Source organism: Polyodon spathula, chromosome 16 (genome assembly GCF_017654505.1).
Source record: "Polyodon spathula isolate WHYD16114869_AA chromosome 16, ASM1765450v1, whole genome shotgun sequence".
NCBI classification, from domain to species: domain Eukaryota; kingdom Metazoa; phylum Chordata; class Actinopteri; order Acipenseriformes; family Polyodontidae; genus Polyodon; species Polyodon spathula.
In genome coordinates, this window is record NC_054549.1 from 29,761,292 (window position 1) to 29,787,595 (window position 26,304).

General features: G+C 38.5%; 2 protein-coding genes across 7 annotated transcripts in view; both read left to right on the plus strand.

Moving 5' to 3' along the window:
- The first annotated feature begins 255 nt into the window (after positions 1 to 255).
- On the plus strand, positions 256 to 8,657 carry LOC121329412 (E3 ubiquitin-protein ligase TRAIP-like). Of its 6 annotated transcripts, XM_041275013.1 has the most exons (17): positions 256 to 308; positions 642 to 785; positions 1,161 to 1,268; positions 1,559 to 1,616; positions 2,264 to 2,350; positions 2,516 to 2,555; positions 2,911 to 3,038; positions 3,261 to 3,355; positions 3,801 to 3,914; positions 4,198 to 4,285; positions 4,518 to 4,607; positions 4,971 to 5,059; positions 5,289 to 5,444; positions 5,751 to 5,793; positions 5,984 to 6,106; positions 7,049 to 7,099; positions 7,947 to 8,657. In XM_041275013.1, the coding sequence occupies exons 3-17, from the start codon at positions 1,171 to 1,173 to the stop codon at positions 8,064 to 8,066; spliced, it is 1,380 nt and encodes a 459-aa protein (XP_041130947.1). In that variant the 5' UTR covers positions 256 to 308; positions 642 to 785; positions 1,161 to 1,170; the 3' UTR covers positions 8,067 to 8,657. The 6 variants fall into 6 exon arrangements, with proteins under 6 accessions (XP_041130947.1, XP_041130950.1, XP_041130948.1 ...); XM_041275016.1 differs by lacking the exon at positions 642 to 785 and having other exon boundaries at positions 268 to 308; XM_041275014.1 differs by lacking the exon at positions 256 to 308 and having other exon boundaries at positions 343 to 742.
- Positions 8,658 to 9,517: 860 nt separating this feature from the next.
- The window catches only part of LOC121328988 (ubiquitin-like modifier-activating enzyme 1), a 77,765-nt gene continuing 60,978 nt past the window's right edge, over positions 9,518 to 26,304 (plus strand). Inside the window, exons 1-16 of the mRNA XM_041274149.1 lie at positions 9,518 to 9,883; positions 10,994 to 11,042; positions 11,730 to 11,898; positions 14,071 to 14,205; positions 14,693 to 14,799; positions 15,265 to 15,355; positions 15,527 to 15,659; positions 16,140 to 16,237; positions 16,442 to 16,588; positions 16,817 to 16,993; positions 17,260 to 17,370; positions 17,781 to 17,861; positions 19,247 to 19,402; positions 21,164 to 21,329; positions 21,879 to 22,075; positions 23,635 to 23,699. Coding sequence (XP_041130083.1) covers positions 10,996 to 11,042; positions 11,730 to 11,898; positions 14,071 to 14,205; positions 14,693 to 14,799; positions 15,265 to 15,355; positions 15,527 to 15,659; positions 16,140 to 16,237; positions 16,442 to 16,588; positions 16,817 to 16,993; positions 17,260 to 17,370; positions 17,781 to 17,861; positions 19,247 to 19,402; positions 21,164 to 21,329; positions 21,879 to 22,075; positions 23,635 to 23,699 — 1,880 coding nt within the window. The 5' untranslated portion in view covers positions 9,518 to 9,883; positions 10,994 to 10,995. The remainder of the gene's footprint in view (positions 9,884 to 10,993; positions 11,043 to 11,729; positions 11,899 to 14,070; positions 14,206 to 14,692; positions 14,800 to 15,264; positions 15,356 to 15,526; positions 15,660 to 16,139; positions 16,238 to 16,441; positions 16,589 to 16,816; positions 16,994 to 17,259; positions 17,371 to 17,780; positions 17,862 to 19,246; positions 19,403 to 21,163; positions 21,330 to 21,878; positions 22,076 to 23,634; positions 23,700 to 26,304) is intronic.

The window sequence follows — 26,304 nt, forward strand, 5'->3', positions numbered from 1 at the left end:
TTAGACGTAAAGCCACCGAGTTGAACAGATACAAGAAGCCGGTTATGTAAAGCGAAATGCGTATATGTTTCGGAGAATGAGAAATGTTGCAGGCAAATGTTTAGGAGGTTGCAACCAGTGGAGTCACAGTTCGTAATTCGTTGGAGATGAATATATATATATATATATTATATATTATTATATATATATATATATATATATATATATATATATATATATGATATATATGTCATATTCCAGGTAATTAAATTATTGTTAAGGTTTATTTATTTAATTAGTTTTCATTTATGTCCAAGGGATACAACTGTGTAAGTATGTCGCATTTCGTTGTGTTTACGTTTTGGTTTGTTTATGTTTTCTCCTGTTGTGTTTGGTCAATGCAGTCAGAAAAAAAAAAAATGAAACCTGAAAAAAAGCAATCTAAAAATAAAATGCTGTTTACGTAATCTAATCCCACGCACTAATTTTGTTGCGGAATTGTGTAATAACCACATTGTTTTTAAATAATGCAGCATGCCATGTTTCATTGTGCTGTGTATGGCCTTTGTGTATTCAATTTACAACACTAATCTAGAATCTCTATTAATATAGTACTTTCAAGTGAGTTATATTCTCTTAGGCGTCTGTTTTTCTTGTTTTAGGCTACAGTGGGCCTATTACTTAAAAAATGGAACAAACAAAAACACCAGAGTAACCGTATGGAATATCTAAGAAGACGTTGGTAGGAAGACCATTCTGCAGTGTAACGTCATTAATACATGATAGAAGTGCACATCATTTTACAAGTAGATGATTTTAGTTTTTTTGCTTCTATCTTTATGTATTAGATTTGAGAAGCCTGTACACCTGGCTTGCTGATGCTACCAGTCAAGCATAATCGTATAGAAGAATTATGGATACAGTAATGTAATAATTTCTGCATTTTACTTTAAGTAACTTAAATTAACAACAGTAGTGAAACGGTCAATAGCATACATTAATAACTAAATAGATATGTATACATTGTCATTTTGTATTTGTCGTACATTACACATCATCACTTATAAAATAAAAATACAGGACTTTAAAAGAAAGGGTAATTTTGTTAGGCACAATAAACAAGGCACAACCTAAAATGGATGACTGGCCTCTTGTTTGTTTTTTGTTTGGTTTTCCCATAGGCTGTGAAGAATGCCGATTCGTGCATACTGCACCATCTGCTCAGATTATTTCGATAACTCGAAAGATGTGGCTGCTATACTGTGCGGGCACACCTTTCATTATGAATGGTAAGTGAGACACATCTGGTGTACACAAGAAGCAAACCAAGTTATAGTTATGTTTCTATAGAAACTTTATATCGCAAGTGTTTCTAGAAGCTTTTTGTTTATTGCACATAATCCAAGACAGCCGTACACTTTCTTTCACTTTTTATATGTAAAGTATTAGGCCTTCATATCTCCATGCAGGGTATTAAGGAATATTTTGAGCTTTTCAGGATGTTAATGTTTTTTTTGTTTTGTTTTGTTTTTTGTGAAATGTTGATGTGCTGTAATAGATAATCTTATCTGCTTTGCAGTCTTCTTCAGTGGTTCCAGACAGCTCCCTCCAAAACCTGTCCACAGTGCAGGAAACAGGTATCTCACAGATCTGCCTTGCACCTTTTTAATATTTGATGTAACCATTTTAGTTTCACTTATCTAGTTGTTATATGTTAACCTTCTTTTACAACAGTTTTTATTTGTGTCTCAGGGGCAATGTGCTAATTATTGACCACTCAGTTAGGTTACATATATTCATGAACATGGTCCAGACTGCAACACAAGTCAGATTTCTATCTCTGCAATAAGAGCAGAATTTGCCTTTTATTTTTCAAATTGTGTAATTCACTAGATAGTACTGCCATTTCAACAACAAAACTAATATAAACTATAAATAGAAATATGCACATTGTCAGCACTGCCGTTTAAAAGGCTGTTGAATAAAATAATTGAGTATTCACCTAGTGGCACAATCATGGTGTATTACTTGACACTGTTCAAAAACTGTTATCATAACATAAAGATGGCATTACCACCCCAAAATGATGTGCAATATTGACTCTATTCATCCTCGGTTAAAATGTTTTTTATACATTATTTTTTATTAAAAAAATATTGTAAGACTGTTGACCGTTAGTCTGGAAGCATCTAATTCAATGTTGTCAAAGATGAAGTTAGCGTATAATCCCATGTTGGTATGAAATCTCTTACAAGAGTCTTCCGTTCCCTTCCCTGTCCACCAGGTCAGCCCTAGACACATCATAAGCAAGCTGTTCTTCGATCAAGTGTTGGAAGAGGGGGCCCCCACTCTGGACCCTGAGAGCTTACAGGTATGACTTCTTTAAATTTGAGTCAGGTGGCAAGACTACACATTTTAATTGTCTGGATTGTCAGCGGATCTAATTTTGTTGGTGTAGTAATATATTTTTTTCCACTCTGGTGTATGTTAAAATAAATAGTAATTGGTCACACTAATTATTCAAATATGTTTTTAGAATGAATTGGAGAGGATCCGGGTGCTGCTCAGCACAAAAGGTAGGCAGGGCCTTTTTTTTTTTCTTTGAAATGACCAACATCTTAGAGACTGGGCAGTCAAAAATGTGATTTATTGTGGTTATAAAGAAGTATTGAACCATAACTCATGGAAATTCTTAACCAATACAAATTAAGATAATTGTATTTTGCATCATGAAAGTAGGACTAATGTATAGTACTGTAGTTTGGATCACACTAGTTTTTATTGTGTTGTGTTATTGTCTCCCAGCAGTAGTCTGGGATGTAATGGAGGCATTATGTCACACTTTATTTTTATCTGGAGAACAGTTCATCCAAAACTGATGAACCTGTGGACATTCATGAGCCAGGTTTTAATATAGTTCTTGGTTTGCAGAATCAGAGTGGAGGGAAAGCCAGAAGATTATTAACTCCTTGCGAGAGACTGTTAATCAACGCAACACCACCTTGGAGTCCCTGCAGAGGAGTCTAGAGGAGAAGGAAATGTTGTGCTCCACCCTTAGGGTAAAGGGGATGGGGGTTTCATGTTTTCCCATATGATTGTCTGGTTAATTTATAATGTATTGTCAATTCCAAACTTCTAAATGAACATATTATCCTTGTAACAACAACAGGAGGCTAAGTATAAGATCCTCTTCCACCTTTCATGAACATTGGGATAATAAGCAGTTTCATTGGAATGTGAGTGAAAAAAGGCATCTGACCCGCTTTTCCTCCACCCCTTAGAAACAGATGAAGTACCTGGAGAACCAGCAAAATGAGACCAAGTCTGCAAAAGAGGAAACACGACGCCTGAGGACCAAGATGAAAACATTCGAGAGGTACACTCACTCCTTCACTCATGTATAAAAAGTACTTTGAAGATATGACACTTTTTTTAGTAATTGTATATGCAAGTACTGTTACCTAATCAGTCCACACAGTGTCATGTGAATTAGGCTTGCAGCATTCACGATAACTTTACTGTTGTCTAAGAGGTAAGAATTGATTTATGAGCCTTGGTGATCTCATTAACACATGTTTACTTATGTACTTAGAAATAATCTGTTTATTCCACTAGTGATAATTTTCATTGTACATGTTTACACAAATATATCGTTTTTAGTTTCGGTAAGCACTGGCAGTACAATATCTTCCTCTGGCCTTTCTATATTATGTAAAAATGCATGTTTGCTAGTACAAAAATATCCAGAAGACAAGACTTAATGAAATAAGTTTTGTTTGCCCATGCTAACCAGAGTGTTTGTGTCTTGTTTCCCCCCACAGTCTTGACCTTCTTCTCCAGGGCCAGCGTGGGGAGGTGGAGGCCATGATCCGGGATATGGGAGTGGGCCAGGGTGCTGTAGAGCAGCTCTCCGTCTACTGCGTCTCTCTCAAGAAGTAAAAGCGACACCGGATTTGCAGCCCAGCAATAATAAATAGTGATATGAAATGTTTCTAGTTACATTTTACTTCCCTTATTGATCCTTTTGTTTTATTTATTAATTCTTCCTATGGGGACATGTATTTGTGAAATGTTAATGGCAATCTGGTTCTATTTGTTTATTTATTTGTTTACATAATCTTTAGTGTGACCATTCATTTTAATGCATGTCATGTTATTGGTTGTTAATGGCTATAAGAAGTTGTGACTGAAGATCCTTTTTTTAATCCTCGTGACCAGAGAATACGAAAACCTGAAAACAAACCACAGATCCACAAATGAGATGACTGAAAAACTTAAGAGAGAACTGTTTTCATCAAACAGCAAGGTAAATCAAAGGGGCAAATTCCTGGGACTGTGAGTACTGTTGTAGCATATAAAACATGTTAGAAATGTGCTTACTGCCTAGATTTTAAAAATGTGAAGGCATGTGCCACCCCCTCATACATAGGCATATGATTTCTCTGGTTCTCACTAATCATGGTTACAGCACCATCACACAACAATGTTGCAATAACAAACACATGGTCGATGACCTGCACTACATGCTTACTCTGCAGTTTGATAAGGCTATGTTGGAGCTGAATCGAACAAAAGAAGATTTGAAAGCAGCCCAGCAAGAACTGGTGAATGCTGATGAACAAATCACGGTGAGAGTTTCTTTATAATTCATGTTCTACAAGTGCATACACAATATATCCAAATGAAGGAGACTTGGGGGAATTAACAATGTGCAACTTCAAAAGGCTTGCATGAATTGAAATAGTTTCCATGGATATTTATTTTAAGGATTTTATTTATGGATTTTCTTTCATTTACTGCGTCTTGTAAAGCGCTTTGTGGTGGCGGTCCACTATGAAAGGTGCTATATAAAATAAGTTGATTTCAAAACTTTATTTCACTTGTAAACTGTAAATGCATTTGTAAGATACTGTGGTTGGTTGAGCCTAAAGGCTATGTTTTGGAAGCACTTGTCATATTTTAATTAAAGGATGCATATGTGTTTGTCTCAGAGTTTGAAGAAGAAAGTGGAGTTCCTGCAGAAGACTCTAAGCACGCCGTCTCGTACCAATGAAGCCATCAGCCGGCTGGTCTTTGAGAGGTCAGTGATTGCAATACTGAGAAATAGCCAGTGGCAAGACAGGATACAAATGGTGAAATGTATCAGAGTAAATTGAAAATCAGATCTTGATTACCTTTTATGGCTTTCTGGAGTTGGAGAATTAAAGACAATGGGTAATTCCACAGTTCAGGGAAAATTGTACATTTCATATGTGTGGTGCAACAGGATTTGGGTAAGAACCAGTCCTTTTTTTTTTTTCTCTTTACAGTCCAGCACCCATAGAGTTGAAACAGCCCTGCCTGCGACAACCAATGAACAGCGAGGACACTGACCTTAACATGACCTTTGACATCTCCACTCCAGAGGACCTAAACAAGAAACCTGTCACTTTCCCCTCCAAAAAGATCAGACTGGAGGCCACTCAGTAAGGAGCAATTCTCGCTGTATAGCATCTTGCATTAACAGCTGTGCCAGAATTTTCCACAAGTGCATCTATCTCATTTATAAAGATCACAGTTCATATTCTAAACCTTTTTTTTATTAGCCTGTTGTCTCAATTTGTTTGTTAACATAAATGTCTGCTAATTGCACAATATACTGTATGCTACAATGCATACAGTATTCACTATCCTTTTGTTGCTGAAATGTATACAGTATGTATTTTGTATTCCATGTGCACATTGCAGTGGTATAAATAAATAATACACCACCTTTTGTCTTTTATTCTTAGATCTACCTCAAGCCAGCCTGCTAAGTACTCCATAGAAAACCAGGTAAAAAATAATAATAAATAACTGGCTTGACATGAACCCCAGGCTTAACTAATATAAGATACTGCAGTGAGTGTGTCAACTGAATGAGCGCAGGCAGCTGATCTCGGCTCTGGAAGGTGCATGAAGAGGATAATTTCCTGCCCAGGTTTACTTCATTTTCCTCATATCCTGCTACTGTTCCTTTCTTTAGAGCGCCAAAGGCAAGGAAGCAGAGGAGGATATTGCTCTTGCTCCATTCCTTCGCAACTCTCTGCTTTTCAGAAAGAACGCTTTTGGAAGTCTGCTTCATCCACAGAGAGGCAAAGGGGGTGCTGTAAGTGGGATCCAGTGTACATTCCACAATGCTGCCTAGCATAATAACCATGGAGTTACTCAAACTCACTGTTTAACACACCTTTTAGACCAAATTTCCAACTAATAAGCTCCTCAAATCTTCCACACAGCAGCCCAGCACTGCAGATTTAAAATACATTTTCCACTTACAATAGCAAAAGTGTAATCTAACAGGATCCACTACAAGCCCCAGGCAGCTGTTTATAATGAATGTTTTAACCTACTAATGAGATTATCTTAATACATTTTAATGAAAACTGATAGAACATGGAAAATAATTTTTTTCTCAATGTTGGATCATTTGTATTATAAAATTAAATGAATAACTTGAAACAAGGCTGTCTTCAATAGAATTAATCTGTAATTGTGTAAAACCTGCAGTTTTATTATTGGACACTTCAAATGATAACATTTACAGTTTACTTAAATTATTTGATGTAAATGTCTAGCGATCTTTTAGTTTGGGGGCCCATGCCAGTACAACCAATTCAATGAATACCTAAAGCTTAAATAATAGTGACACTGGGACTAATTATTATTATTATTACTTGTATAGTGTTATATGTAATAGCTTTGATTAAGTTTTGGAAATGAATGAATATTCCAATACTTGCCTGAATTTTAAATGGATTTTCAATAGCATGTCCTTCCTGTTAATAAAATTAAATAAAAACAAAGTTAATCTCATTTTTTTTTTTTAGATAATGACTTTAAATTTTGTAGTTATTGAAATGCACTCGTATAAATATAGAACTAGAATCTTCCAACCAATTTATCCATCCAAACCAACTCAGTCTTTTTTTTTTTTATTCTTCCATTGTACAGCAAGTTTCGCGGTATTTTCAGGGTTATATTTGGCTGCTTAAGTGACATGTTAAGAAATTATATTAAGAATGACAAGTATTTTTTTTTCCTTTTCTAGATAAGAACTGGTTTTGATGGACTTGGAGGAAGAACAAAGTTCATACAACCTGTATCCTAATCAATAAATGAGCTAGAATGGCTCTGCAAAGCTTGTATGCTTATAACGTGGTGAATTGCTGCTACTTTCCCTTTCGCCATTAATGGTGCAAACTACACTGCAGAGTTGACTAACTTTTAGTTTAGTGGAACTTCTCTGTGGTAGTGAAATGTGACAAATGTATTATTAAACTCAAACAGCTTTATTATATTTTTTTTTTCAGTGCCTTAAATGCAGTAATAAATCACTTGCCTTAACATGTAATGTACTTGACAAAACTTGTGCAATAAGACTCATAAATCAGAAACACTATATACAGCATGTTATTTAATAGTGATTTAAGACGTATGTATTTTGGATCAAAGTACCTACATTGCCCCCCCCCCCCCCCCCCCCCCCCCCCCCCCCCCCCCCCCCCCCCCCCCCCCCCCGCCCCTTTTCAGCTTAAATTTGGTGGTGCCACCTGGTTTGTATAATCATTGCAGTTTCATTGGTTGACTTGGAAGTAGGAATTGTGGTTTCCTTTTTAAGTGGTCTGAAGCAGGGGTAGCCAATCGCTCGGTTTAAAAGGTCAGATGAGATAATTAACTACTGTAGGGTCTGCAGGTGTAATTGGTTCATTAAACAATTTAGAACAGGGTTGTTTCTGCTCACCTCATAGGGTGGTCCTGGTACTAACAGGTGATTACCAGACTTTCCATTCAGGTAAGTGGACGTGTGTGGTTCAATCTGTACACCACCAATTTAGGTTCGTATCCAAAACTATCACCCCATGGGGAAAACTATATGTTGGTTTTTTTGTTTTTTATGTTTTTTTTTTTTTTAAACTCTTTTTTGATTCCTTATCATGATTCCTCAGTCTCCTCTCGCAGATCTCTCTCCACCAGTACGGAAGGTTAAGCGTAAGAAAGTAACAAGGCCACTGAATGGGATGCTTTCCGCCAACCTGCAAAAACTAGATGGCTTTCTACAGCTCTGACTGCTGGGGGCCAAGAAATCATCACAGAGAGAGCTGCTGTATCTCCTAACCTGCACTTCTTTCCAAATCTACTAGTGGGTCAAGTATGAATTGGATAATTTAAAGATGGATAGTCTTGTGCTGACCAGATATAGTAACAATGCTTGGATGTAGAGAGGCATTAATACACTTAAATAAGGTTTCTTCCAGTAGGCCTTCTTTTCATGCATCATGAAAAATGGCAAAAGTAATATTGAAAGTGCTAGATGTGAGCACCATCTCCAGGCTTATTTCAGTGCACTGCATGCATTCTGAAACCACAGTAGTAAACACTTTCGTGTTAGGATCAAACTGTGATGGTAAAGAAAGGGACTTGTGGACTTCAGATTTGCAGTCATGGGTTAATTTTCAGTTGGTATTTTTATTCTGGTATGTATGTGTTTCAGAAATTAACTAAGTATAGGTGTATAAAGTGTATAGATTATTCCATTCATGTTACCATATGTTTCTGCCATATGAAAAGATTGTGTGAATTACATGTGTGTGTATATATAGAGTGTTTGTCTTTTAAATTTGCCCACAAATAAACAGTTGCATTTTGTTACATTTCAATTAAAGGTTATGCCTATTTTTGTGTTTTGTTTTGTTTTGTTTTTTTAATTTGTGTTAAACTTAAATACTTTTTCAAACAGTTTTCTTGTTTGTTTAGAATAACACAAATTAACACAGCCTTGTTCAGTAATAAAGAAAGCTTGTACAACAGTGTAAACGGCTGCAACCGAGAATCTGCCTTGTAGCACTTTTATTGCACCAGAATATGGAGCTAAAACAAGGGATCAAATCTGTGATCTACACATGGAGGGGGTTGTTTAATTACATGGACCTCAGTTTGTCTGTGACCTAATGGAACACAGTACTTTAGTATGACACGTGGCAGATTTAGGGGTGATGTAAAAACGTCCAGGTGTAAATGGGAGCGGTGGTCGGATTCCAGTGTGTACTCTTGTCCATGGCAGTCTTGCTACGGGGTGGTGGTTTTACTTATTTGTGTCTGAGTGCAACTGTTTACAATCAGTGAAACAATAAAATACCGTTCAACTGTTTTGTGTGTCTTCATATTTTAAATACACAAATTGAAACACGCATCGGTCAAACCAAATAATGTGTACAAAGCTTACCCAAGTTAGAAAAATAATATTGATGTTAAATGGTCTTTTTTTTTCTTTTTTTTTTTTTTTTTTTTTTTTTTTTTTTTTTTTTTTTTTTTAAGGAAATTCAAGCAAGCAACTACCTTAGCCTTTGACTGCGGTGTTGTCATCTATACATGCTGCAATGAGCTTATTTCACAGCTGATTACAATTAATTAATTTGCCAACGTGTCAATATACTGCAACTGAGAAGTTTTACAATTCGGAACACAAAATACTGAAGGGGGTTATGTAATACTGTAGTGTACTGAAAGTTATACAAGAAAAGGAAGCATCTGTAATTTTGACGGAAATGTATGTTTGCAGAAGAGGGCGTTGCAGAAGAAAACAAAATACTGTATATTTTAAATTAATTCAGCAGCTGTGAGTCAACGGCCAGTGTACAATCTATTCTAGAGGTGCTACAGTGTACCTGTTATCTCGACTGCACCAGCTCTTAAGGAAATAAATATACCGTGCATTACTGGAACAAGGTGACTTACGCTTCTGCGCGGAAAATCGAAACTGAAACTCCTTGATAGTCGCTGTGCAAAAAGTGTGTTTTTTTTGTATTTTTCATTAACTCCTCTGGAAAAATAACCATCTCATTCAAAACAGATACGATACAGAATAACCAGCCTACACAAACAGGTGAGTTTGAAATACAAGTGCCCGTGTCGTTGAAAAAAGGCGAGCTATGTCCGTGGGAGTAAGCCGGTTTGGTGACCCAGTTAAGCTTGAGGAAAAAAAATGTTTTGGTAATCTGCGAGAATGACCGATATGCTGTAGCTTGGATTTGCTGTTATATGTGTCTGTTTATCTGGTACCAAATGAAACGTTAATTTGCATTTTGGTAAAACACAACTGCGTAGCTTGCCCAAGCATTGCACTGTAGACTACTGTAAATCCCTTAGGGACTGTGCACTAAAATGCTTAACCCTAATCAGGTGTCGACCGTATAAGGCAATTGTATATTAAAACAAACGAAAGTCTGTTTGGGCTTTCACTTAGGGGAGGCCGGGGTTGTTTGTCACACTTTTTACTCTTTATTATTTTCCTCAATCTGGTGACATGCTGCGAGATTCTGTTCATGTACAAATTGATGTTTTGTTTTGATTTATTTTTTATTTTTTTTTTATTTCAGCATAACTTTATTCCAAATATGATATTTAGACGGTTGAAAATGCGCCGGTCACCTGTGACAACCAGCCCCATACTGGGGTTGGTTGTCACATGTTATCAATGCATATATATATATATATATATATATATATATATATATATATATATATATATATATATGTATATATGTGTGTGTGTGTGTGTGTGTGTGTGTGTGTGTTAAAGTGTTATGCCTGATTGCTGTTCCTCAAGTAGTATGTAATGGATTGAGCAACCTATACAAATGCAACACATACTCTCTATCACATGACTGGTTTTGTCACCTGACATGTATTGTGTATTACATAAAACATGAATGTCCCCAAAGCAAGTTGGTTAAAGTCACAGTTGGGAAATAATCTAATCTGAGAGACAGAAATCATTGAGGAATGGTAGCTTATACTTCAGAACAATTCAAACACCTTGTAGACTTCAAATCTTTGTCATGGCTGGCCTACATCCTATTGACTGTACTAGCCCTGTATAATGTTTCTATTTCTTTGTCCATCCTATATAAATGACCGTATATTTAAACCACCCATGTCCTTCACACTGCTCTAACAATGTATATACATTCCTGTAAACTGTATCCTTTTTCAGAGATGGCAGACAACACTGACATTGATGAAAGTCTTTACTCTCGACAACTGTAAGTATAATTAAAATAATATTAATAATGTGTTTTCAGAGACCCCGGTTAGCACTGTTTTAACTAGGGTAACGTTGGGTAGCTCAGGATTAGTGCTTAGTGGAGTCTGTTAAACCAGTTGTTGGTGTTGGAAACTGATAGTGAGTGAAGTGGATGACAAAGCATTTTAATCTTGCATTATTTAGATAGTCTGAATAGGTTAAATGTGATCTTTACCAATATATGAGAGCTTATTTTGCACCAATCTGCATAGATCCCCACACCTAAGCATTAAAATAGTTTATTTATTTACTAACTATTTATTTATGTATTAAACATGATGAAATATCCTGCCATTTTATCTTGAGAACTGCTGTCCTCCTTGTATGATGTCCTGCTATTCTATCTTGAGAACTGCTTTCCTCCTTGTATGACATCCTGCCATTCTATCTTGAGAACTGCTGTCATCCTTGTATGACATCCTGCCATTCTATCTTGCCAACTAAGGCCTCAATGTCCGTTTGATATGCAGTTTCATACTTAGAATGAATGCGATATTCTTCCACCAATATTCAGTGTTTCAGTTTAGCAGTGGTTGTCCACCCAATTCTGGGTTTTTGGACCACCATTGTTTGCTGTATATTATTTAATTGATCATACCCTACATCCCTGTTCACTTAACAATTGCGTCCTGTGTATCCTGCACAGGTATGTGCTGGGCCATGAGGCGATGCGCCGCATGAAGGAGGCAGACGTGCTTATCTCTGGAATGAGGGGATTGGGAGTTGAGATCGCCAAAAACATCATCCTGGCGGGAGTGAAATCAGTCACTATCCACGACGAGGGCCAGACCCAGTGGGGAGACCTTTCCTCTCAGGTACCATCGCAGCCTCACAGATATAACACTGATATGACGCTCTCTGCACATTTCACACACTAGAGGGCGCCAACTGACTACAAACAGGGTAAATCAGGTGCAGATTGCATTACACCTTTTCAACACCGGGCGTCAGCATTCTGTTATAAGAACATAAGAAAGAACATAAGAAAGTTTACAAACGAGAAGAGGCCATTCGGCCTATCTTGCTCGTTTGGTTGTTAGTAGCTTATTGATCCCAGAATCTCATCAAGCAGCTTCTTGAAGGATCCCAGGGAGTCAGCTTCAACAACATTACTGGGGAGTTGATTCCAGACCCTCACGATTCTCTGTGTAAAAAAGTGCCTCCTATTTTCTGTTCTGAATGCCCCTTTGTCTAATCTCCATTTGTGACCCCTGGTCCTTGTTTCTTTTTTCAGGCTGAAAAAGTCCCTTGGGTCGACACTGTCAATACCTTTTAGAATTTTGAATGCTTGAATTAGGTCGCCACGTAGTCTTCTTTCTTCAAGACTGAACAGATTAAATTCTTTTAGCCTGTCTGCATATGACATGCCTTTTAAGCCCGGAATAATTCTGGTCGCTCTTCTTTGCACTCTTTCTAGAGCAGCAATATCTTTTTTATAGCAAGGTGACCAGAACTGCACACAATATTCAAGATGAGGTCTTACTAGTGCATTGTACAGTTTTAACATTACTTCCCTTGATTTAAATTCAACACTTTTTACAATGTATCCGAGCATCTTGTTAGCCTTTTTTATAGCTTCCCCACATTGTCTAGATGAAGACATTTCTGAGTCAACAAAAACTCCTAGGTCTTTTTCATAGATTCCTTCTCCAATTTCAGTATCTCCCATGTGATATTTATAATGTACATTTTTATTTCCTGCGTGCAGTACCTTACACTTTTCTCTATTAAATGTCATTTGTCATGTGTCTGCCCAGTTCTGAATCTTGTCTAGATCATTTTGAATGACCTTTGCTGCTGCAACAGTGTTTGCCACTCCTCCTATTTTTGTGTCGTCTGCAAATTTAACAAGTTTGCTTACTATACCAGAATCTAAATCATTAATGTAGATTAGGAATAGCAGAGGACCTAATACTGATCCCTGTGGTACACCGCTGGTTACCACACTCCATTCTGAGGTTTTTCCTCTAATCAGTACTTTCTGTTTTCTACATGTTAACCACTCCCTAATCCATGTACATGTGTTTCCTTGAATCCCAACTGCGTTCAGTTTGAGAATTAATCTTTTGTGTGGGACTTTGTCAAAAGCTTTCTGGAAATCTAAATAAACCATGTCATATGCTTTGCAATTATCCATTATCGAAGTTGCATCCTCAAAAAAATCAAGCAAGTTAGTTAGACACGATCTCCCTTTCCTAAAACCATGTTGACTGTCTCCCAGGACCCTGTTACCATATAGGTAATTTTCCATTTTGGATCTTTATAGTTTCCATAAGTTTTCATGTAATAGAAGTCAGGCTTACTGGTCTGTAGTTACCTGGTTCAGTTTTGTTTCCTTTTTTGTGGATCGGTATTACGTTTGCAATTTTCAGTCTGTTGGTACCACTCCTGTGTCAAGAGACTGCTGCATGATCTTGGTTAGCGGTTTGTAAATTACTTCTTTCATTTCTTTGAGTACTACTGGGAGGATCTCATCCGGCCCAGGGGATTTGTTTATTTTAAGAGCTCCTAGTCCCTTTAACACTTCTGCCTCAGTTATGCTAAAGTTATTTAAAACTGGATAGGAACTGGATGACATGTGGGGCATGTTGTCAGGATCTTCCTTTGTAAAAACTTGTGAAAAGTAATCATTTAATATATTTGCTATTTTTTTTTCTTCATCTACGATTTTGCCATTTGTATCCCTTAAACATTTAAGTTTGGTTATGACCAAAGAAGACCATTGTTTTGAAATAGCAGACCGTTTTCTGTAAATTAGGGGTGCTAGCAGTCTTAAAATCAGAAGTTCTGGTGTATTCCGTCACTTTATACCCTTGGGGAATTCATGTTGATTGTAATCTATATAAATGCAATTACAGTCATAAGAAGGGTATTGCTAGTCAGTGTTTAAATGTCAATCAGCTCATGCACACACTGGATTTTTTGACGCAAGCCTCCTGCTGTATGTGTAGAAGTCATTGTAAGGCTTCCCTTTGCCTGTTTTTCAGTTCTTCCTGCGGGAGGGCGACGTGGGACAGAACCGGGCTGAGAGCTGTAAATCCCAGCTAGCCGAGCTCAACGTCTACGTCCCAGTGACCTGTTACACTGGGCCTCTCAGCGAGGACATCCTGTCAGTATTCCAGGTACTGAATTAAATGCATGGCTGAACCTGCCATAATGTCTATAGTAAATACAGTCCTGATAACCCAAACTGGAGTTTACAAATCAACACTTAACAGTACGTCACATTGCAGAACAAAAGTGGGTGAACGTAAGGAGAATTAGATTTCACATGTCTATGGAGTCATTGAGTGTGCATTTGCACAGTAATTTGCTTACTCGCATGTTCATCCTGTGTATTTCCCTTGTTTCACCAAAGTTAGCCGTATTGTTGCACAAGACTTTACCCGACTTATCTGTGATTTACCATGTCTTTCAAAGGCAATACTATATGGTCTAGCTATTCATGCATTGTAGTGTATATTGGAAATAAGGTTGGACATGAATATCCTGCTCATTTGAAGCAGAACAGAACAGGGCTGCAATCAGAAAGTTTGACCTCCCAAACAAACCTCCAGAACCTCATCCAATCACCTATTGCAGGTAAAGTAACTCCCATGTGTTTCACAGGTGGTGGTCCTGACGAATGCTTCTCTAGAGGAGCAGCTTCGGATTGGAAGTTTCTGTCACTCCTGTGGTATTAAATTCATTGTGGCGGACACCAAAGGCTTGTGTGGGTAAGCACTTTGGGTAATAGTCAACAGATTAGTTAAGGCAAATCTAGCAGTCAGCCAGCAATGAGGAAATAATAAATAGAGCTTACTGTTTAAGAAACAATCAACACTTTGAACTGCTGCTGTTAAAAAAAAAAACACATTCTTATTGCCTTTGAAGGTACCGTCATCATCAGTTTTTCCTGTGAAAATGCTGCACTCTGCTGTTTATACTCTCATCTTGCTGAAACCATTTGTTGAGGAGAAAGGTTTCCATATCAGCATGTAAACTAGCATACGCAGCATAGACGTCTTGGCAGTGAAATGATATCTATATGTCAGCAGTACTTGACACAAATGCAAAGGCTTGGTCTGTGTTTCGGTGAATTTGAGAGGTTTAGATGACACACTGCCTGGGGATGATGTTAAAATGCATGCCTTGTTAAACCAGTCATTCTGTGGATTGTAATGTGTTGTGCTTCATTGCAGCCAGCTTTTCTGTGACTTTGGAGACAAGTTTCTGGTGACTGATCCAGATGGGGAGCAGCCACTTTCAACTATGGTAGTTCACATCTCCAAGGTAGGGCCTTGTTGCCTTCAGAAAGTGTTTTAATTGTGCTCTTTCAAATTCATGGAAATGCATGAGATCATGACACACATGAGTCTTTTACAATAGGAGATAGGGCCAACTGTACACATGAACTGATAAGGGATAATTTCTATACGCCATGTTCTTGATTGTTTTCTTTAGGGCAATCCTGGTGTGGTGACCTGTTTGGATGAGAAGAGACATGGGTTACAGGATGGAGATTACGTCACCTTTTCTGAAGTCCACGGCATGACGGAACTCAATAATCACGAACCCATTGAGATCAGGATCATTGGTAGGCTGGTAGTACTTTTTCTCATGCTACAGTGGGGATAATAAGAAACCCGAAAGTTTCAAAATAATATTACCGTCACACACAAGGGTTTTACAAAAACTGTTGGCCAGTTTATCACAGATTTTAGCTCAGTTTGCCCCAGAATTACTGATTACACCAAAAAATCCACACCGTTACATTCGGAAGATACGTTTAAGTAAATATTGTTTAGTTGTTTTTTGTGCAATACAATAGTTCCCCTGATAATAATCTGTCACCCATTTTGTTTAATAAACTGAGATATGAACATAAGATAATGGAAGAATAACAAGAGGTCCTTCTTTATTGCAGGCTGAATAGATTGAGTTCCCTCATCTTCATAAGTCATACCTTTTAGCTCTGGGATTAGTCTAGTTGCTCTTTGCTTTACTTTTTCCAATGTCCTATAATAAGATACACTGACAGGAAACTATAACCTGCACCTTCGTTGGGTTTCTACAGATACGTACATGTTCAGTATATGTGACACTTCAGGATTTTCAGAGTATAAGAAGGGAGGGATCGTCACAGAGGTCAAAATGCCAAAGACACTCACCTTTGTAAGTACTGCTTTGACAATGCCGGTCAAAACTACAATACAGATTGTAGTTATCATTTTTTGTAAACTTATTTTTAAAAGAGTGGGGGTGGGGTAGCATTGAATACTGAGGTCAAATCATCACTACACTGTCAAATATAATGGCATTCGTTAAAACCACAGTTCAGGTTGGCCTGACATTTTCTTACCTTTCTCTGTCAAACAGAAACCCCTGAAAGACTCCTTAAATGACCCTGAGATGAATGTGACAGATTTCAGTAAGATTGAACGCCACTACACCTTCCACATTGCGTTCCAGGCTCTACATCGCTTTGTTAAGGAGACCGGACGACTGCCTAAACCCAGAGGAGAGGTAGAGGTCACTGGACAGTGAAGCCTGTCATTATACATGCACAATATTCAGAATATTCAGATGGTTCAAAATTTGCTAGTGTATAGGTTTTGAGTTTAGAAAACTAGAGGTTATGACTACGGCCTAATGGGTGTCTTTCAAACCCCTCCATCCATAGTGACTTTCACTGTTAATCTCTCTCTCTCTCTCTCTCTCTCTCTCTCTCTCTCTCTTTCTCTTTTCCTGAAGGCTGATGCAGAGAAGGTGGTTGCCATCACGAGGACCCTGAACCAGGAAGCCCCATCCACCTCGCAACGAGAACAGTTAGACGAGAGCGCTGTGCGTAAACTGGCATTGGGCGCGGCCGGAGACCTGAGTCCCATCAATGCCTTTATTGGAGGAGTGGCAGCCCAGGAGGTCATGAAGGTAACACCAGTGCAGCATGGCCTGCAGTGTATAGTGTGTATTACCATTTGGGATACAGTAGGTGTAGCAATGAATTTAGTGCCTCTGAAAGGGAATTAGAGCACCGGAGACCTTTGAATATCCACGTGGACAATACAGCGCAAGTAAGAGTTTGGCGCTTGTGAAAGGTGAGTGCTGACTGGCATGATGCTGAACTCAGCAGGGATTACCTGTTGCTTCATATTGCTGTGACTGAGCCTGGTTTCACTGGGTGTCTCTCTGCACAGGCCTGCAGTGGGAAGTTTACCCCCCTGAAGCAGTGGCTGTACTTTGATGCTCTAGAGTGTCTTCCTGAGGAGAATGAAGAGCTGGCTGTGACAGAGGAGACCTGCGCACCAGTGAGTCTGTTTGCACTGCCTACAGTGTAGTAGTGGGCAGCTGTGAATTATTGTATGTCACTATTAAATGTTAAGCCTGTGTATGTACAGTTTTATTTGTTATGGAACATATATAGGTTTTACACCAGCAGGATATTCACACTTCCTTCTTCCTATGAGTGAATCACTTTCTATTGTCAAATTCCATGTTCTGGCAAAAAGGACTCACTCAGGTAGACCTTGTGTGTGTGTGTCACAGGAAGTAATGTTGTAACAGGGAGAGCAAACACTTAAATAACCTTTTTGATATATAGTAGTACTGAATTTGGGCCCATACACGATAATCCTCTACCTCCAGCATTCTCTATTTCACAAGTGTATTTGAGAATGGTTCTTAGCTCTGCATTAATGGCTATCTGTGTTTCTTGCAGAGAGGTTGTCGCTATGATGGACAGATCGCAGTGTTTGGCTCGGCTTTCCAAGAGAAGCTGGCTGGGCTGAAGTACTTCATGGTAGGTGCACTTCCAACAAGCCACTACAAGAGGGCTCTCTTTACAAATAAATGTCTGTTTTGTGACAGAAGCTCTGCAGTTATCTTTGTTGATGCTGCTACCCAGCTGACACATGCAGGAAACCATTCTGATTCAGCTGGCATTTCCTGTTAGTTTGTCAAACTCTGTGGGAAGCGCCTTGTTGGCTTGGCCGTTCTTGTGAAGGTATGTGTAACAGTAGATAAAACAATACTGTTTGCTTATTTCAGTTTGTGTAGAAGTATACTTTGTTACACATACTTTAAGGAATGATCATTATTGAAAACATTTTGGAAAATGTGAACGAGACAGTCATTCCTTCACACTTTGCATAGTGGGTTATTGTTTGCATCAGATCACTAAGACTCATTTTAGAAGGAAGATGAAAGCAAGCCTACTGTGGATATGACTACTATATCCAGGAAAGGCCCTGATGATCAGTGTGTCTAAATCTGTTCTCTAGCATGAGACCAAGGTCAAGTGATTTGGTTGACATGAGCTTTTGAAGTGCCCCACCCCATTAGTATATTCTTTTTTCAGTAGTGTGCAGATATGTGAACAGGTTAGACAAAGCCAAAGGGGTTATCTGTTGTACAGCTTGCCAAGCCATGCTTTCTGAGGGTTTTTTTTTTTTTTTTTTTTTTTTTTACTGTTTATGCACTCTGGTTCAGTTTGGAGACATTAAAAGTCTTAGAAGATGTTCTTTAAGCCTTACCAAACACATTACTGAGTTTCGAGACAAACTCGGTTTTGTCGCCACCGTCATCTGTGCTGCACCAATCCTGCAATATCTTCTTCAAAATTCTTGCCTTTTTTTTTATGTTTATTATTCATGTGCCCGCAGTCATCAATCAACTATACTGTGCAATAATACCCAACAGATCCCCCAGCATAAACTGGGCTTAACCTAGAGAACTGTTCAGCTAAACATCATATCCTTGTGTCACATCTAAAAGCCTCCCCTGAACAACCTTGTAGCATGTCTGGATAGTAAAGACAAAGGCAGGAGGTGCTTTTGTTTGTTTGCACTTTTTTGTGTTTTCCCTTCATAAAGTATTGAGCACTGCAGAGCAACCCATTAATCCATGTTGGTCCGTGCCTGTTTGAGCCCCCCCCCCGCCTCTTCCTTTGCCAGACAAAGAGAGTCTCTTTCCAGTCAGAACTCCATTTAAACCATGTTGTGCCATTATCTGTACTGAAACTGTGGCAAGTAAACCAGAGCCCGGCACAGAGGGTTTTGGGGGATATTTTCAATACTAGGGAGCTCCTTTTCAGTGTTGTGCCTTTTCAAGTTGGTTTCAAAATATTTAATATACTTCCTAAGCTCTTTCGTGCAGAAAAATAGGAAACCTTTGGTTGTATTTTAGGTGGGGGCTGGTGCCCTTGGCTGCGAGCTTCTGAAGAACTTTGCAATGATTGGCCTGGCAGCCGGAGAGGGTGGGAACATCACTGTGACAGACATGGACTCCATTGAGAAGTCTAATCTGAACCGTCAGTTCTTGTTTCGTCAAGGAGATGTTACGGTATGAAAATGGGATGGATTGTTTTTAAATGCTTCATATTTATATGTTTATATAGGATTGCCAGTATTACCATAAAGTGAAAGTGGACATTGTCAGTGTTTGTTGTGCTCAGAGGATTCATAGGTAGTTGGCTGTAACACTCAGTAGACTGCATTAATACTACAGTAAACTAAGATAGACTAGACATATTCATTTCTTCTTGCAGTGCTACAGTTCATCCATAACTTAGATCTTTAATAATACTCGTAAAGATTGGCATTGTGAAAATGTTTTGTAATTGTGTCACATGGGGCTGTGAGGCTGAAGGTAGTTCATCCATAACTTCAAACAGTCATTTTAAGATTTTCAGTAATTCTAAAGAACAGAATATATTAGGCTTCAGAGCCAAGACCACTCAAATAGACATTGGACCTCAACTGCTCACTATCTGTCCAGGTTTACCTCCTTGAAAAAGTGACAACCCAAAATGAGACAAAAAGGACAAAAAAAACGTACCCCAGGTATCCATTACCAGCCATCATCAAATTAGGGAATATACAGTTGAATTTCAGATACATCCGCCTCCACTGCCCTCCAGACACTGACCATCTGCATGTGAAAACCATGCTCTACTGTGCCTCCACAAGCAGTGTCAGTACAAAAGAATGAGGGATAGAAAATGTGGTTTCTTATGAATATATTTGGTCAGAAATACTTTTACAGTGGTTATTCTGACCTCAAAGAGCTTCTATTAAAACCCTTTGCTCTATTATTGAACCCACTGTATAGAGCCTTCTGTTTTTCAGTATTGTTCTTTACAGAACCTAACAAAAAACTAGGTTGCATAGAAAGACGTAAGGAAACTTATGTTTCTCTGTAGAACTCCCAGGAACACTTAAGAGTACATGATAAAATAAGACCTGCTACTTTGTAAGACAACAGTGGTGTGATTAGGAGGTATAAGAAAAAACCCAGTTGCATTCCCCAAGCTGATAGTGTCAATCCTTGGAGAGTACTTCTTAAACCAAAGCAAACTTTAGAAATAGCATCACTAAATGTGTATAGTTGCTTTAAATCCACATGCTTCCATAGTGTAGTCATGGATGGTAAAAAAATTAAATTATTCAATTACTTAGATAAAACAGGACGGGTGCTGAAAAGATTGATGGGATTTGAATCCCTCTCCTTTAGGGTTGTTTAGTTTGTTTAGTTTAAAATATCAGTTTTGTATCCAGGTCAGTTGAGTGTCTGGTGCTGTCTCAAAATGATTTATTAAATGAGCTTTTTATTATTGCATAGGTTATCACATGCTAATGGAATCAAAAATGTATCGCACTCCCAGAGCAGCCACGTTTATCAATGTGTATCTCTGTGGGTGGAGCAGGAGTATCTATGTCATCGCTCTCATTGGCTGGCAGTAGTAACATCTGCTTACAGCAGCAGAGCCATCAGTTACCCTCTGAGCTGCTTTGTGGAATAGGCAGGTTATACTTGTAGGTTCATTTTTAAGTTGTCGGTAAGGGTTGTGAAATGGTAGGGTCAAAGGTTGCTGATAATAAGGGGGAGAAGGATCAACTTTTCCTTTTCATGTCAATGGGCTCTCGCATGACAAGCTGCAGTCGCCAGCCTCCCCCGAGATCCCAGTCCTGGAGATCGCCCCGGGGCTAACCCAGTGAGACAAAAGGCTCATTATTAATGCCACATGTCTACCATGTTTCTAGTATCTTCATGTGTTGTAAGCTCTGATTTCTCTGTCTTCCTGCACTGCCCATCTTGATACAGAAGTTGAAATCGGAGACCGCCGCCCTGGCCATCAGAAAAATGAACCCCTCACTCCACATATCGGCTCATCAGAACAGGGTCGGCCCAGAGACGGAGCACATCTACGGACACGAGTTCTTCTCTGGGCTGGATGGTGTGGTCACCGCACTGGACAGCGTGGAAGCCAGTGAGTGGAGATCAGAATTGACTGGGTCAACTGATTTAACTCAAATCTCAAGCTTACAGTAGTCTGGTAGCTCATTTCTACTGCTGGGTAATGTGAATTAGCTAGAAGAAGAAACTCCAAACTTGCTGGTTAAATAATCAACACTCAGAACCAATGTTCAGCACTGAATTTGGGGACTATAATGCATTCCTTCACAGACATTAAACTGAGGCTCTGTCAGTTTTGTAGACAGCAGTGATACCATGGCACTATTTCTTAATATTCCCTGGTCAAATTCCTACACTAAATTCTGGCCTGGCTGTTTTCACCTCCACTGCCTACTTTTCAGTCTTCATTTCTTTTAATGGTATAAATGGTATAATTGGCCTGTCTGGATATGTTAATCGTCATGGATTATCCACAGATTGTGCAGTTCTAAATGGTTACTTAATATTCCTCCACTGCGAGGCCCAATAATAGTTTAGTTGCAAAATTCCATGTGGGGCATACTGTTGCTAAACCCTATGTTGTGTTGGTTGACTGTTGACATGTTTCTGTATTCCTCTTTAGGGATGTACGTTGACAGGTGCTGTGTTCGCTACCAGAAGCCCCTGCTGGAGTCGGGCACTCAGGGCACCAAGGGGCACACACAGGTCATCGTGCCCTTCTTGACTGAGTCTTACGGACAGGAACAGGGAGGAACACAGAACACCTTCCCCATGTGCACACTCAAGAACTTCCCACACTCCATCCTGCACACCCTGCAGGTAAGAGACAGTCAACTCACAAGGTAAACATAGTGGCATTAAAACACTCCATTCTGAGCTCTTCAGCACTGTTATCCTGCACATTGATAACGAAGCCCAGCCCAAGCTCACCATTCTCAGCTCTCTAGCACTGTTATCCTGCATGTTAATAATGAGCACTAGTCTAAACACTCCATTCTGAGCTCTCCAGCACTGTTACAACAAACACTGCAACACTGCAGTGATGTCTCTCTGCGTTTTGTCCTGTAGCGTCTAGGGCCCGAACGGCTGCAGTTTCCCATGCCTGTCTGATCGCAGGGCTGGTATTTGGTCTGTCAGGATCAGGCAGGAAATGGGACCCAGCTGCTGTACAAGTGGAGGCTATTGACTGAATGTGCTCAGGGCTGCTCTGTGTCTGCCTGAGAGTAGCAGCAGAAAGAAGGGCTTCTCTTACAAAACAGTGAAAAAAAAAAGTGATTTACTACCACAGCACAACTATTAAACAATTTTCTGCTTTTTTCAGTTTTCTATAAAAAAAATTATCAGAAAAATTGTTTTTAGAGCCAGTGCTTTTCACTCCTTGGAATTTATCAGTATATATATATATATATATATATATATATATATATATATATATATATATATATATATATATATATATATATATATATATATGTTTAATAGCTGTTAGTAATGATTTTGTAACACGTTGAAATAATTCAGAATTGCATGATAATATCCTAAAGAAAAGTGAGGGAAATCAGATGTTACAGTGTATAAAAAAAGCAGTAGGGGGCACTCTTCCCTCTGCATCAGCGAACCAGGTTATCATGCATGTCTGCTTTTTAAAAAAAAATGTAGGAGTTCTTTAAATACTAACCTATGGATGTTACCTTGGGTAAGGTAGTCAAGGTTAATGCCAATAAGGGTCTGTGAAATCAGCCATTAATAGTACAAACATAATAATAGAAAATAACATAACAATATGAATATGTAAGCGATCTTAAATGTAATTCATTAGCTGATTAAGTATTGTACCTTTAATAAGTGTTTTTCTCCTTTCACACATTTCTAATGGCACCTTAAATGGCTTTTTGAATTTCCCTCATTGTACTACTGTATTTTATTTTATTTTATTGATATATTTATTCATATTTTTTCCTCAGCGTGATATATCTGGGGCCCAGAATATTGTACAATGAAGTTTAAGAAGTGTTACAAGCAGTAAACCAGATGTAGCATTTTTTTTTTTTTTTTAAATTAAGAGTGGACTGGCAGCTTCAATGAAGATTGCTGCACTGGAGTTGTAGACACAATAAAACCCAATAGCTAGTACTATATACAGTGAATTACTGCTGGCAAGTCTTCCTGCAAATGGTTTGTTTAAGTTCAGTTGATAAGTGAACTCTGCATTGGGGTAGCTGATTTCTTTTTAGTACACTAGCTCTTCAGTTGTTTTGACAACTTTAAATGGGTTGTTTTCCGATTTTATTCTGCTGCCAAAGGAGGTCTGTAATAGAGAAGTTTAAAAAGAGAGACGAAGGTATTTTAAAATCGCTGTTTTTCTTGTGTTTCCTTAGTGGGCCCGAGATGAGTTTGAAGGGCTTTTCAAACAGACGGCTGAACATGTGAACCAGTACCTGCAGTAAGTCTTCTGAATCCCCCTTTTGTTCTTCTTTTTTTAATAGTGGGTTTGGGTGTTCATGAAAGGTGCTAGTTTAGCCTTACAAGAGACTGAATATTTTCCCTTCAGTAATTAGGGATAGCACCTTATATGCACTTTGACAATCTGTTTAGATCAATTGAACAAACCCAAAAGAAACTACATTGGAGGGGTATGTTGTAAATCTATATTCATTCAAAAATATCTGAGTAGATTGTTTGGAGTAATTGGGCTCATGCCGACACATTAGACACCTAAGTTTTAAATTTTCAACCATTTTACACAACAAATCATTTTTTCCGTTAGCAGCTGCCTTGTGTAAATTCCTCTGACCCTACCCAAGTGTAACATGCAAATACCTCAATCACCAAAATATAGGACAAAACAGCCGCGGAGCAGAGCTGAGGCTGCGGTCCAGTGAGTAAGGTCAGCCCCTCACTTACACAGGCCCTTATCCATGCCTGTGCTGTATCTGCCCTGAGACAGACAGAAAGACATGCAGCTTCAGCCAGTCACCCTTAAAACTACGGGATAGCTAAATTGCTTGATTAATAAAGTACATGCATGTAACAAAAGAAATTAATGTATCCTTAAAAACAGATGCCTAAGACTTGATCAGAACCATACTGTTAATGTCAAGCCTACAGGTTACACAGGAAATCCAGTTCTCCGTATGCAATAAACCTGTGGGAAGTCATTAGGCCTGTCTCATTACAGGAACATCAATAATTTAAATGTCATTATAATGGAGAGCAGACCAGGGCTAAACGAACAACCGGCCGCCAACATCCAGTGAACCCCCTTTGGACACGTTGTAAAACAGACCCGGGGGGGGGGGGGGGGGGGGGGCAGATTTAATAAAGTAGTCATCTTGTTCCTCCTGTGCAGTACAGATCTTAGAAAAAACAGCTTAGGCATGTGTTTTGGTGCTTAACTATAAAAATGCTCAACAGTTTACGGACTGCGGTTTGAGCTCTGTCAGTATTCTGTCTGGCTTTAGATATAGATCTTTTTTTTTTTTTTTTTTTTAATTGCAATACTATATATTTCAAAGGTTCAAATATTCATTGGACCAAACAAAACAAATCTGAGAGAATATCCCATGAACTTATTCAGGTTCATTTCGCACATCCTTAATCAGCAATAAAAAAAATACATTTGCAAAGACATTATAAGTATTTTTTCTATGTACTGCTGTTGGGTGTTTAAAGTTATATGACACCAGATTCCCTTCCTGTTCTGCAGATCAGCCTCACTCCCATGGTAGGGTTTGCTCATGTCCCCTTGCACACAGGACATTCTAGGAATAACCAGTTAAACCTTTATATTTGTCTAAAATCTGCTTATTCCTAACTGAAGTAATAAAAGATATTCATCATAATAGAAAGAGGACTAGTGATAATGGTGCACATGGTCAAGACTGATTATAAAACCTCGGTTATCACTTTATTTAGTTGGTATGATGTTGGGGTTTTTTTCAAACACAGTTATTATTTTTAGCCTAATATTTATATTTCATAGGCAAGTTTTTTTTTCAGTAAACATGTACTTACAACACATAAATACAGTGCACAACCGTTGCCTGCAACCTGTAACTTATTTCTCTCGAACAGAATGTGTAATTATGTAATCCTAGAAGAAATAACAATGCCTTTGAAAACTGAGTCTGTTCGAAGTTTATTTTCCACTTCGACAGACAGTGAAGCTTTTGAAATGATTGCCCAGTTTTAATTGCATTTTAATTGCGTTTAATCACATTATAGCTTGACGTATGTTCTCTTTCATGGGTTCTGTTTTTAGCTAACCCTTTAATTATGCCACATAGCCCCAGATTTGCTGTAAAAAAAACCTCTACTCTGCACAATCAAACTCAACAATAATGCACTTCTAGAAGAAAGAGTTGCACATTTTTAGCAGAAACACTTACTGTATAATGAAAACAAGTAAAGATATTGTAGCAGGGGACATATATTTTAATAGATTGAACCTAGGTTAGTATCGAGCCAAGGGTTTTATTTCACAATCCCATATCCCATTACAACTCCACTGAGCCAAGGAGCACTCGAAACATCCAGCCCTGCTGGACTGGTAGATAATATCTGTATATAGTTATATGAAGGTAGAATACTCCCCCATCCAATCTCATTAAGGGCATAGAATTTGATGCATGGACCATAATTGTTTTCATAGACTCAATAAATCTTGCGAAGATTTAACACGACCCCCTTAAAAGGCAAAAAAACGCACCGGGCAAATGAGGCCGCCATGGAGTGAACAGGGATTAGAACACATTAAACTCCAGATGCTTCCAGATATATTTAATAGGCAAGCTTCCCCGAGTAAAAAAAAATATATATATTAAAAAGTCAAAGCTGTATTTGCTTAGGGAGTTACTGTCTGTTAACTCTTGTGGAGTTGCCACCTTTGGTTTTCTGAAACAGTCCACATGTACTGTACCTTAGATAACTAAAACAAAAATCCAGTGCGGTCAGTCTGCCCTGTTGATAGACATGCATGCAGACAGACAGGTAGACATCAGCTTTCACTGGCAGTGAACGTATCCCTATGTTGTTCCTGCACTGAGACT